The following is a 12,722-nucleotide window of genomic DNA, read 5'->3' on the forward strand; positions in this document are numbered from 1 at the left end:
GACTTCTTTCAGCTGTAGCCCATGACTTCTCCATGGCCACCAACACTTCTCCATATCCTCAAAAATGAAGAAGGGGAAGTCACCTTCTTTGTTTTTTTTTTTCAAAGATATTTTTGGTCTGTTGACTTTATTTTTATGATAGGACAGTGAAGGAGTGACAGGAAGAAAGTGGGGGAGAGAGAGGTCGGGAAAAAGGACCCGGGCCGGAATTGAACCCGGATCAGCCGCATAGCAGACGAGTGCCCTACCGTTGGGTGCTTTTTTTTGGATAACATACATAAAAATTTCTGATGTAGTTTAATGCAAAGCAAATATTATGCAGCAGTGTTTCTCTATACAACACAGTAGCAGTACTAACCCCAGATGTGTTATTACAAACAGAATGTCTCAGATACAGTATCTGGGTGTGTGCACACATGAGTGAGCAGATATCTTGTAGCATCTCAGTGTAAACAAGCAAACACAGATAAAGAAATGTCAGAGTTTACGACGCCATTCAGATCTGCACGATATCTGATTCTGCAGACTTCCCACGCTTTCACTGACACATTTTCAAAAAAGGTTTCCACGGCAATACTGTCAATGCCTTAATTGCAACATGCTGGGGCACCTGTATATGAAGAGTTCAGATGCAAAACCCCCTAACTCCATTTCTGAAGACCTGCACTTCTATATTTTTAGAGAACCCCGTTGTTGGTTTGGTCTACATTCATGTACTTGATAATACATATAAATAGTTATATTACATAAATACAATTTAAAAATATGCATTTTTGATAGCTTTGTATTAAATAAAAATGAATTAAGATTATTTTCTGAAAAGGCACTTAGGGGGTTTTGCATCTGAACTCTTCATATGTTTCACTGAATTTACACAGATACCATGAATTTCAATTTCCGTGGCTTTTCCTGGATGCCAGTGTACATGGGAACCCTGCATGTGTTGTGTGGGTGCATGCCATGCTATGTAGCAGTGTGGGAGGAGAGAAGTGCCGCACACTTACAAGTTGCATAAACAAGTTTTTAATGTGACAACGTTTTGGCCTGTCGGCCTTCCTCAGGTCAGGTCACATTAAAAACTTGTTTATACAACTCAGGAGTGTGCGGCACTTCTCTCCTCTTGCAAGTGTTTTACTGGTTGCCAGCACCTCCTTTTCTGGTGTGCGTTTTACACCTCCACTCATCAATGTAGCCGTGTGGGCTCACCAGCTTGTTGTGGCTCTCCTGCTGACTGAGGAGGCTCTGCAGCTGCCTGGTCTGCTCCTGGAGGATCTCTATCTCTTCAGTCTGAGCCTGCTGCAGCTGCTGCTGCTTGGCCATCTGACTTTCATGCAGCTCGGCCACTGCCTGCAATCAAATAAGAATTATAAAAATAATACATGCACGTACAGTATACATACATAAATATCCATGCATAAATGGGTCAGTGACGTGATCAGTGGGTCAGTGATGGGTCAGTGACATCAGGTGGTACAACCACAGCTTAAGTCCATGAATTAATTAGAGGTTGGTAATAGTGTTGCACCGATACCGATACCAGTATCGGGCGGGGCCCAGATACTGCACTAAAATTGTGGTATCGGTATCGGCGAGTACACTAACAAATAGCGCACTGATACCATTTACAGATGACACTTGAACACAGTTATTTTATATCAGAGGTATTTAAAAAGTGTAAAAAGTTCTACTGGATTCACTTTGTACAGTATTAGTCATTTTTTCCTATTTCACAAAGGTAGGCAGCAGCCTGTCAAAGCCATGATAGCAATGATGTTACATCCAAGTTTTAGCCTATGCAGCTTTTCATATATTTAGGCCTACTGTATATATATTTCAAACAGAGTAGTATCGGTATGGTATCGGTATCACACTAGTTGGTAACTAAGGATAGACCGATATATCGGCCGGCCGATATATCGGGCCGATATTTGCGCTTTTAAAGTGTATCGGTATCGGTATTTAGCCGATACACAATATTTCTTACTTTATGTTATTTGGGTTTTTTAAAAGCACCAAGACACTTTATTTTTGTATTACTTGATTGTTAGACATTAGTTCTACCTCAATTTGATAATGTTAAATAAATGTTTATTTTTAACTTGAGACCTGGAATATGTCTTTTTAAAAAAAAAATTTTTTTTTACCCATATCGGCCCCAAATATCGGGTATCGGAAATCGGGTATCGGCCAAGGGTGATGAAAAAGAAATCGGTATCGCATCGGCCACTAAAAAACCTGTATCGGTCGACCCCTATTGGTAACTAATATACATATGTAATAAATATGCTTCTTGATAATCTACTAAAAGCAAAAGAAATAGTTGAATTCATACACAGTGTATATTTTGTGGTTGCACCACCTCGACGTTTGCTACTACAAAAACGTCATTGACCCAAATACGTGGTACATTCATACGTATGCACATACATAAATAAGTACATTTTAGACATGTCCTTCAGGATATTGCAAACAACTATCATTCTGATCTAACTGTAAATGTTGCTGTTGTGCAGGGTGATGTTGAAGGTCTGTCCTACCTGCAGCTGTCTGCTCTGGCCCTGGAGGATCTCAAATGCTTCAGACTGAGCTTGATACTGCTGTTGCAGCTCTGCCATCTGCCTTTCCCGCTGGCTAGCCTCGACCTGTGATTCAATAAAATAAAATAAACTAAACATTAACATAAGCAAACACACAATGCCCATTTCAGACGCAATCTTCCCTTTACTGAATGGGTTATTCCAAAACAGCTATCATTCTGATCTCATTGTACATGTTATTACTGCTGCTATAAAGGAATAAACACATAAAAGAATAAACTACCCATTCTTGAATAAATGAACCATTCATAAACACTTAAAATAAACACAGTCTTTCGAAACGGAATGGGTTATTGCAGGCAATTAGCATTTTGGTCACATTCTGCTCTCAGGGGAACAGGAAGGTCTGTCCTACAGTACCTGGGTAGATGACGGATAGGCAGCAAAAAACATTTTTTTCACAAAACATTGTTTATGAGGGGAAAAAGTATATGTCTACGTAGTGCAGCAATTAATCTTTCAAAAAATCCAAGTGGTCACAATGTTGGTCTATTCATTGATTATTTATTTACGTTGATAAAGCAATTTGCTGAAAATATGTCCTTTGGTGTGACGTTAAGAAATAAATATATTAAGTAATGTAGAAATGGCTTGTTGGAGTTTTATGAACATTGTTACACTCTTCATATGTATTGCATTTTTTTAAAGTCTTAATTTAATGAGAAATTACCATTTAAGTATTTTTTTCCCATTAGATGTGAGATTATTAGAAACCTTCGAGGAAAAACAGGGATATCTTTCTTTTAAATGTTCAAAATTGTCCGAATTTATACTAACTTTTCAGGGACGATAATTTGTTCTTACCTAATGCAATATTCAGTGTTTATCAAACATATTGTTTAGCTCAAACAAATATTTGAGCGTTTAAAACATGTCACACCGTAGGACATTCATGTCACGCTAAAGGACAAAAATGCAAAACTGAGCCAGAAACAAATATATCCACATGATTATTTTGTGTTTTGATCATAATATAATGTTGTAGTCAATATGGACCTACACTTTACACTTATAAGTCTTTGAATCGTCAATTATCAGCCTATCGTAACTCTTAATGACAGCCATGCTGTCATTGAATGTAACCTGCAGAGCTCATAAGATTCATACTGAAGTGTGACCTTGGCATGACCATCACACTTTTGTAGGTATGCTATGACTGTCACACCATTGAACCTGTAGTGTGTAGTGGCCAGTGCCTGTTTGGTATCTCAAGCTGGACAGCACATTTATGCTGTATATTGAGCTCTCCACAGCATACTTTATTCATCTATACTCCTCTATATACTCTCTCACTGATCTTCCCTTCACTGTTACCGTTATATTTTATGGTTTCAAAGCACCATTAATGACATTTTATATCATTTGACAGTATCTAAAATCAACAGCAAATATTCATCAACAATGCATCAGTATAAATTCCAAAGGCCAATACAGGAATAAGTCATTTGAATACACAATATTTATCTAGTCAAACAACAAAACAAAAAAATATGTACTACCAATTGTTTTAAAAGCTATTTCTCAAATATCTAGTCCATTGGTGTGACCTGTTTGTCCTTTGGTGTGATACTCCAAAGTGTCACACCATAGGACTTTTACCATCACACCATAGGACTTTTACCATCACACCATAGGACTTTTGAGCTTTTGAGTTAATTTAAAGCCATGTCGTTGCCAACTGAAATACAATTTCACCTTTAGTAAGATGCATTTTCATACATCTACATAAGAAAAAAATATGAAAAATATACACTATTGTCAAAATGTATTTTATGGCTGTCACACCAAAGGACTACAAAACTAATACATCTTGTGGTAGCAAAACATAATTGATTGACTGAAGAACTCTGAGAGAAAAATCTAAAATCCACCCTTGCCATTGGCTTCTTAAGGGTCTAAAGTCACAATTTACTGTATGTACCGCTGGAGCTTCAACAATAGATAATTATCCACAGAATTAACCAAAAATATGATGTCACACCACAGGACATTGTTTTCTGCGACAAAGTCCATACGGTCTCAGAAAAACAGGAAAAAAATTAAGCATTGCCACTTGCTAAAATAGACACCTTGAAAAACATGCCAGGGTTGTTTAGACAAATGACTGAGCTTTGATTATTTATTTAAAAATGTTTTAATATGGAGAACCAGGCTTGCCTCAGTCACATCATAGGACAAATGTGACATTTGACTCAAAATTAAGTATACTTATTTAAGCTCTGGATTTATTACACATTACTTTTTCACAACAACGACATTAGTTTAATCATTTAAAGCATTGACAATTTTGAAAGCATGAATTTACTTAATTTTAAGAGCCTGCGACAGCAAAATTTACACGTCACGTCATCTACCCACCTGCAGTTGCCTGGTCTGGTCCTGAAGGATCTCCAGCTCTTGAGTCTGCTGCTGGTGCTGCTGCTGCAGCTTGGCCGTCTGCTCTCTCTCTGCCATCAGCGCTCTCTCAGCAGCCTGTAGGTGGTCACGGTACTGATCCATCAAGGCCGACATGTCAGCACCCTCATCAGCCCTCTCCTGCAGAAGACTCTCCTGGGCCTGGAGGCAGACCACACAAGCACACACACACACACACACACAGGATTACATGGACACAATCTATTAGTGGGAGTTTAGTAAGAAACCTTGAAAACATGGACTTGGATCCACACATTTGGGTTCTGTGGGATTCTAATTGTTAAAAAGTAGACAGTCTATGTTGTGGGTTTACGGTATATAGCTGTTTTTGGTCAATATGATGCTGGGCATGCCCAAATAACATTCTTGCAAAAAAAAAAAAAAACATGGAGGACATGGAGATGGTGCATTTCTGGGAGCTTCTGGAGATACTACCAGTATCCAGGTTTATTTCAACAGTATAGTGACATTTACCTTGATAATAGCTAAGTATTCATCCATGGTGGCCTGGTTTTCCTGCCGTTTGACCTCAGCCTCCTGTAACAATAGGAGCATGAAAAATAGACACAAGCCTTTCATACTGAGCATGCTATTGCCAACAGATACTTATTTCATCAACCTGAAATGTGCAGTACATACTGTATATGTATAATGTTATCAATCTGAATATACTGTATTCAGAGATGGATGAATATACTGCATTCTGAGATGGATGAAGAGACACTATGGCAGGGGTGGGGAACCTATGTCTTGAGGCCCGCTTGCAGTCCTTGAGGCCGTTTTATCCGGCCTCTGATATAATTTTAATGTCATGCAGCTTCACACGAAATATGACATATTTTGTAAAGGAATCTTAGAAAATACATTTGCCATACAATTAAGTTATATTCAGGGGACCTAGAGAAGGTGGTCTGTTTTAAAGCTGGCTGCCCTCAATATAGGCCTAAAGTGCAGGGGGACATCCTGGTTTGTGTTCATAGTACAGCCCTCGGAGGACTTTTACGGCCCTCGGATGAATTTGAAATGGCCCCTCGAATTAGAAAGGTTCTCCACCCCTGTGCTGTGGGGTGCAAGATGATGGGTCCCAGGGCTTGCCTGCTTTCTCTGGCTCTTCTCCTGACTGAAGAGTTTCTGCAATCTCTCCAACTCTTGAGTCTGCTGCTGGTGCTGCTGCTGCAGCTTGGCCGTCTGCTCTCTCTCTGCCATCAGCGCTCTCTCAGCAGCCTGTAGGTGGTCACGGTACTGATCCATCAAGGCCGACATGTCAGCACCCTCATCAGCCCTGTCCTGCAGAAGACTCTCCTGGGCCTGGAGGCAGACCACACAAGCACACACACACACACACACACACACACACACACACACACACACACACACACACACACACACACACACACACACACACACACACGCACGCACACACACACACACACGGATGTACGCACATGCACACACACACACACACACACACGCACGCACGCACACACAAACACACACACACACACACACACACACACACACACACACACACACACACACACACACACACACACACACACACACACACACACACACACACACACACACACACACAGTGGAGGTCATGGGTGTAGTGCATTACTGGGAGTTGGGTAGTCTCTTTGTGCAGATGGATAGATGGGATCGCCAGCAATACAATTCACTGTTTGCTGAATTAAGACTTAATTACATCATAGCAACGTTGCTATGACAGCACAGAGGGCATTCATTACGTAACTGATTAATGTCATAATAATGTTGTTATGATCCAGTTAAGTTTTTTCAGCAAACAGTGAATTATATCGCTGGTGATCCCATCTGCATGAAAGGGCTATGGTAGCATGGGAACCCAGGTTTAATTCAACCCGGCCAATACATAGTATAGTGCAGTTTTCCTTGAGGACAGCTACGAAATTGTCCACCTTGGTCTGGTTTTCCTGCTGCCTGGCCTCAGCCTGTTGCTTCACCACCGTGTTTAGGAAGTCCAGCTGAAATATGCACAAAAATTATGTGTAAATTTCAATTTCTCAATTTCAATTTCTTTATTTTGGGATAACCCCTTGAGATGAGACATCTTGTTATACAGGTGGTCTAAAATACAAAAATACAAACAAATACATTGTACTTCACTGTTTTAAAGCAAGCTTTGGAAATACTCCAGTAGGCTATTAAATCTAGAAGAGAAGTATATATGGCACCCAAAATGGCTTCTAGGATCTACACCAAAGAGCCTTGATACTAAGACAGATTACTGGCCTGAAAGGGCTGTACATTCCCAATGATGAAGTTAATTTCATTAAGTCCAGTTCCATGGGTGGTGGCACTGGGCTCACACAGTGCACCATTTTGGAGGAACTATTGTAAATACTAGCAGCCAAAACATCTCCTTATAGGGTCAAATATTTCCAAAACTCATGGCTATGGAGACCAAAAAAAGCATGATGTTGCAACTCTAATCGGTCTTAGAATCAAGTGTCTTTGATATATACATAGATGAAAACTCACTTTAATTACAGGGAATGTATGCAACGTTATGCCTAAAAAAACCTCTACCAGAGATGGAGGAAAGGGATAAGAACCTAGAAAACCTTTGCCTCAACCAGAAGGAAGTGATGCCTGCAAAAAAGGTAGCCACCAATGACCTCTAGTGGCGAAGAGTTGTTAATGCATGGCCCAGAATCAACCTGTCAGTGGTATATTTGTGTTATCTGGCTGAAAAGGTGGATCTTCTCTATGTCTGATATTTTTAGCTGCAAACTTATTGTGTTTTGGTCATACCAGTAAAATATTCGTGAAAAAGATCCTATTTGGCAGTAGGCAGCAAAGTTTCCATGAGCGGGCGGCATAGTTCCTACTCTGGCCACAATCAAAAGCAGTGCACCTTTAACCTGTATGCTCGTCCTCTCACCTCCTCCTTGAGGGCCTCCACGGTGCTCCTGTGGCGGTGCTCATGCTCCTCCAGGAGCAGTTGGGCCTCATCACAGCGTCTCTGCAGCTGCTCTGTGGACTCCTGGAGCAGGCGCACCTCAACATCTCTCTCCCTCAACTGCTCCTGACACCTTCACAAACAGAGAAAAAGGTATACCTTAAAGTCCAGGAGTAATGTCCAAGGAAGAATGTGTTACAATATATTGCTTAAAGTGATATGGGGGAGATGGATATACTTGTATGGTAACTCAATCCAGGAACTGGCAAATTGCCATTATGTAAAACATTGTACCACAAGTGGAGATGGGAAGCCTTTTATGTTTGTAGGAAATCAAGCGAGGCCAGGTCATGTTCATTACATTAAGTGCATTGTGCTAAGATAAGCAAATGGTGGAGGTGTCCATGGGTCATTTGAATAGGCTGTGATTGTGTATATATACAGTAGATTATGAATAGATTGTGTCCTCTTACCCAAGTTCAAGGCAGGTGACAAATATGTAGTAAATATGTGCCTTTCCCAACAAGGTAGCATGCGTTCTCAAGTTTGAAGATCATAACCTTAGTAAAGCCATATTTCCTCACATGCAGAACAGCAAGTCAGTTAGTGACCCCCTAAATAAGCATTGTTGTACTGTCAACATGCATGCGTTGTTCTTGTTGTTCATGTGCGATGTTCTTGTCAGATACTGTACCTCACGTGAGCCTTCTCCGTGTCATCAGTGTCCGTCTGAAGGCCAATCTCAACCTGAAACAACACACAGATGATGTCCATAAACTAATGACAAGTTTTTGAAAACATACTTCCTAAATATTAAGCACATGAGAATGTTGCTATCACACCTTTTCGACTTTGGCATCATCCTCTGCCTCATCTCCATCCCCTTCCATTAGGTCTTCCTTGATCTTCTTGGCCTAAAACAATACGGCACAATACAGATATAATTATATCCCCGAAACGCGGAGCGTCGGGGATGTAATGGTTTTGCGTGCGCCGCCGCGTCCGCCGCCGCGTCCGCCGCCGCGTCCGCCGCCGCGTAAGGTCTTTGGTGTTAACGCGATAACTTTTGAACGTATCTTTGGATTTGTCCCAGATTTTTTGGGTAAATGCTCTAGGGCAGGTTCATGAACTGATTCGAGTTTGGAGGTCAACACTTTCAAGATGGCTGAATTCAAGATGGCCGAATTTTTGTTTGGTCCATAACTTCTGACCGGGTGGATGGATTTGTCTCAGATTTGGTGTGTGAATGCTCTAGGGTAGGTTCATGAACTGCTTCGAGTTGGGAGGTCAACACTTTCAAGATGGCTGAATTCAAGATGGCTGAATTCAAGATGGCCGAATTTTTGTTTGGTCCATAACTTCTGACCAGGTGGATGGATTTGTCCCAGATTTGGTGTGTGAATGCTCTAGGGTAGGTTCATGAACTGATTCGAGTTTGGAGGTCAACACTTTCAAGATGGCTGAATTCAAGATGGCCGAATTATTGTTTGGCCCATAACTACTGACCGGGTGGATGGATTTGTCCCAGATTTTGTGTGTGAATGCTCTAGGGTAGGTTCATGAACTGATTCGAGTTTGGAAGACAACACTTTCAAAATGGCTGAATTTTCATTTGGCCCATAACTTCTGACTGGGTGGATTGATTTGCCCGGTAACACCTTATTTTAATGGTTCACCATTTCAGTGAATCTACCATATTAGGTACAGTGTAATAACCAATGTAACAATATTTAATACCATGTAATACTAGTGTAATACTAGTGAAACAATATGCAATATCAGGTACAGTGTAATAACGAGTGTAACAGTATGCAATACCATGTAATATAGTGTAATACCAGTGTAGCAATATGCAATACCATGTAATACCACTTACGCACAAACACATGATTTACAGTAAGTACTGTAAGTAAAAAAAATGGCGGTGTTACACTGGTATTACATTGTATTAAATATTCTTACACTGGTTATTACACTGTACCTAATGTGGTATATCCACTGAACCATTAAAACAGTATTACCATTTGCCCCATTTTTTGCTTCATTTTCACAATAGTCGTTTGGTTTTAAGCCTATGCACGTCATGTCACGTCTGTATGTATCATATACGTTTACGAAATGGTGGACGGGAGTGGTAGGAATGATGGGGGACTGGAAGCGTCGCGTTTCGGGGATATACCTTAAGCAGTCGAAGGCGACTGCACAGGCAGTCTAGTTCACTTGTGTGTCATCAAAAACAAATAATCATGAATGGTAAGGTACATAGTGAATTTGTTTGAATGTACTTAATGTTAGCAATCCTCAGCTTTGACCTTTCTACATAATGTTGTGGAGCTAATCAGTTATTTCACCACAAGCTGCACAGTTGTGGCACTGTTTGTGACAAATAAATACTGGTAACAATTAGTAAACACTCAAATAAATACTCCACACTACTCTATGAAGATGACAGCACAATCAGACAGAATAGAGGAAGAATATAGACTCTTACATAGGATATAGAATGTAGTAGAGTATAAACAGAGAGTAGAGAGAGAGAGGTTCCATTGGCCCATTGTTTCCGGGTTCTATTATTGCAAGGGGGGGGGGGAATCCCCCTTTAGGCAGACCTAGGCAGACCTAAGGACTGTTCTATTCAATGCTAGGAGCATTATGACACGCCCCTTTAGGCAGACCGGAATCTGGTCACGTTAGGTACCCATAGAAACTTATTATGTTGGCATATCTCTATATACTTAAAGAATCTCTGGTATGAAGTCTCTGGCACAATGCCATCTAGTTGGCGGGTCTTACCAAGGCAACAAGCTCCTCGCGTTCCATCTCCATGCGGCCAATATGGACCTTCAGAAGCTGGTTCTCTTTGGCCAGGTGCTCACACAGCTCTCTGGTCTTATGAAACTCATCCAAGTCAGGACCTGAGGAAGGGTTGTCATGACAGCATACTGGTATTATGAACAGGTACCATATGACATTTTGTGTATGTGTGTGTTTGGGTGTGTGTGTGTGTGTGTTTGTGTGCATGTGTAGACTGGAGTTCACCAGAAGGAAAAAAAAGGTATGTAATGTGTGTGCGTGCGTGCGTGGGTGCGTGCGTGCACATGTGCTTCACTTTTAAACTAGTATGATGCTATGTTGTCTCACCACTGAGTCTCAGCTTGTCCATTTCCTGCTTGAGAAGTTCAAATCTCTGCTCCACACACTGCAACTCCTTCTCTGTAGAACAGACACAACACATAACTCTCTCTGTTAAGGAACTAAATAGAGTACCTTTTCAGATTAGACCACATAACCTTTATATTATAAATGTTTTTTTTAAATAGTGTTTCTCAAGGTAGCCTGTACAGCCTCCCAGGGACTCTTGGGGTATGGGGCATTGAGAACTAAGCAGCTGTCAGGGGGGCGCAAATGGGGAGGCTTTTTTATATAAAGAATGTCAAAGCATCTTTTTACATTAGAAAAGACGTTTGAAGTTGCACTGTGTAGGATGGTGGCAAGAGTGGGTATTGCAAGTATGCTGCTCATCGAAACAGCAGGAAAGAAAAGTTATTTTAGCTTTTGTGCGAGACTAGGTAAGAGACTACATCATGCACCTCACATATTTTACATGAACCGAGGCTAGAGGTGTGCAGCCAGCCCTACCGCTGCACCGCAGCCAAAAACACGTCTCATGTAGCCAAAATAATTACGTACAATTGCATGCACAAAACTCACAAATCACTTGCCAATTGAAGCTGACAACTACACCATTGGTTATCATCAATCCTGAGGTATATCATATGTCTCATCTAGGGGAAAGGCGAGGCAGGTCAGAAAATAGGTTTCAAGTCCATTAGAGCCTAGTAAAAAATGTTTACTTCCCAGGCCCCATGAGACGACCACAAGGGGTGGAGACCTGGGTGCCCCATTGCCAAATTTGATCTTTTCATAAATATTTACTAAATAATACACTAATACTACTTATATGACCAAAGTACAGTAAGTGTTGCGGCTAAAAATGTCTATATCTGGAAATCCAAAACGGCTGCCGTGGAGAAGATCCCCCTTTTCATGTATGATAAGTACAATGTTCCCAGTCATAATGAATACTTAGAATTTCATGGTGGTGGTAAGTATTTGTGAAAAAGGAAACATTTGTAAATTGGCAGCTTAAATTCTGGAAATAAACTACTAAAAATATTACACAGTGCACCTTGAGTAATGACAGTACATGATTTCATTTTAACATTTTAACAACATCAACATTTTAAAAATTACATTTTATAACTCTCGGCCCCCATCTCAGTCCCCATCCCTCTCCCTCACTGTGTGCCCTCCAGGTCATGTGTGAAGACTCCAGCAATGCACATTTCTTCCTGTATTTACATATTAATTTCCTTTTTGCTGCCCTCGTCCCCGTCCCCGTCCCTGTCCCTCACCGTGGGCCCTCTGTGTCATGTGCGCGGACTCCAGCTCGTCTGTGAGGCGGCGTATCTCCTTGTGGGCCATGGCCAGGCGGCACGAAGCCTCCTCCAGGTCCCTCTCCAGACGCACACGCTCACCATCACTATGGCCACCACCACCACAAGCAGCCTCATCACTGGGGGGCTAACACACAACAGAGGACTGATGAGACAATGTACAGTCCGTGTGTGTGTGTGTGTGTGTGTGTGTGTATGTGTGTGAGAGAGAGAGAGTGAGAGAGAGAGAGCGACAGACAGACAGATATAGAGACAGATGACCAAGGACCACAAATTCATGCTTCATGACTGTTAATGTACATTTACCAG

The 12,722-nt window shown here is 41.2% G+C and overlaps 1 protein-coding gene across 2 annotated transcripts in view; it reads right to left on the reverse strand.

Moving 5' to 3' along the window:
- si:dkey-264d12.5 (centrosome-associated protein CEP250) overlaps positions 1-12,722 on the reverse strand; it is a 38,673-nt gene that overhangs the window by 11,676 nt on the left and 14,275 nt on the right. For both annotated transcript variants that reach the window (XM_063215749.1, XM_063215748.1), the window contains 12 exons: positions 12,372-12,540; positions 11,098-11,169; positions 10,750-10,871; positions 8,799-8,870; positions 8,651-8,703; positions 7,939-8,089; positions 6,953-7,018; positions 6,108-6,320; positions 5,487-5,549; positions 4,956-5,153; positions 2,538-2,642; positions 1,207-1,347 (listed from right to left, as the gene is read on the reverse strand). In XM_063215749.1, coding sequence (XP_063071819.1) covers positions 1,207-1,347; positions 2,538-2,642; positions 4,956-5,153; positions 5,487-5,549; positions 6,108-6,320; positions 6,953-7,018; positions 7,939-8,089; positions 8,651-8,703; positions 8,799-8,870; positions 10,750-10,871; positions 11,098-11,169; positions 12,372-12,540 — 1,425 coding nt within the window. The remainder of the gene's footprint in view (positions 1-1,206; positions 1,348-2,537; positions 2,643-4,955; positions 5,154-5,486; positions 5,550-6,107; positions 6,321-6,952; positions 7,019-7,938; positions 8,090-8,650; positions 8,704-8,798; positions 8,871-10,749; positions 10,872-11,097; positions 11,170-12,371; positions 12,541-12,722) is intronic.

Source organism: Engraulis encrasicolus, chromosome 14 (assembly GCF_034702125.1).
Source record: "Engraulis encrasicolus isolate BLACKSEA-1 chromosome 14, IST_EnEncr_1.0, whole genome shotgun sequence".
In the NCBI taxonomy this organism is placed as follows: Eukaryota; Metazoa; Chordata; class Actinopteri; order Clupeiformes; family Engraulidae; genus Engraulis; species Engraulis encrasicolus.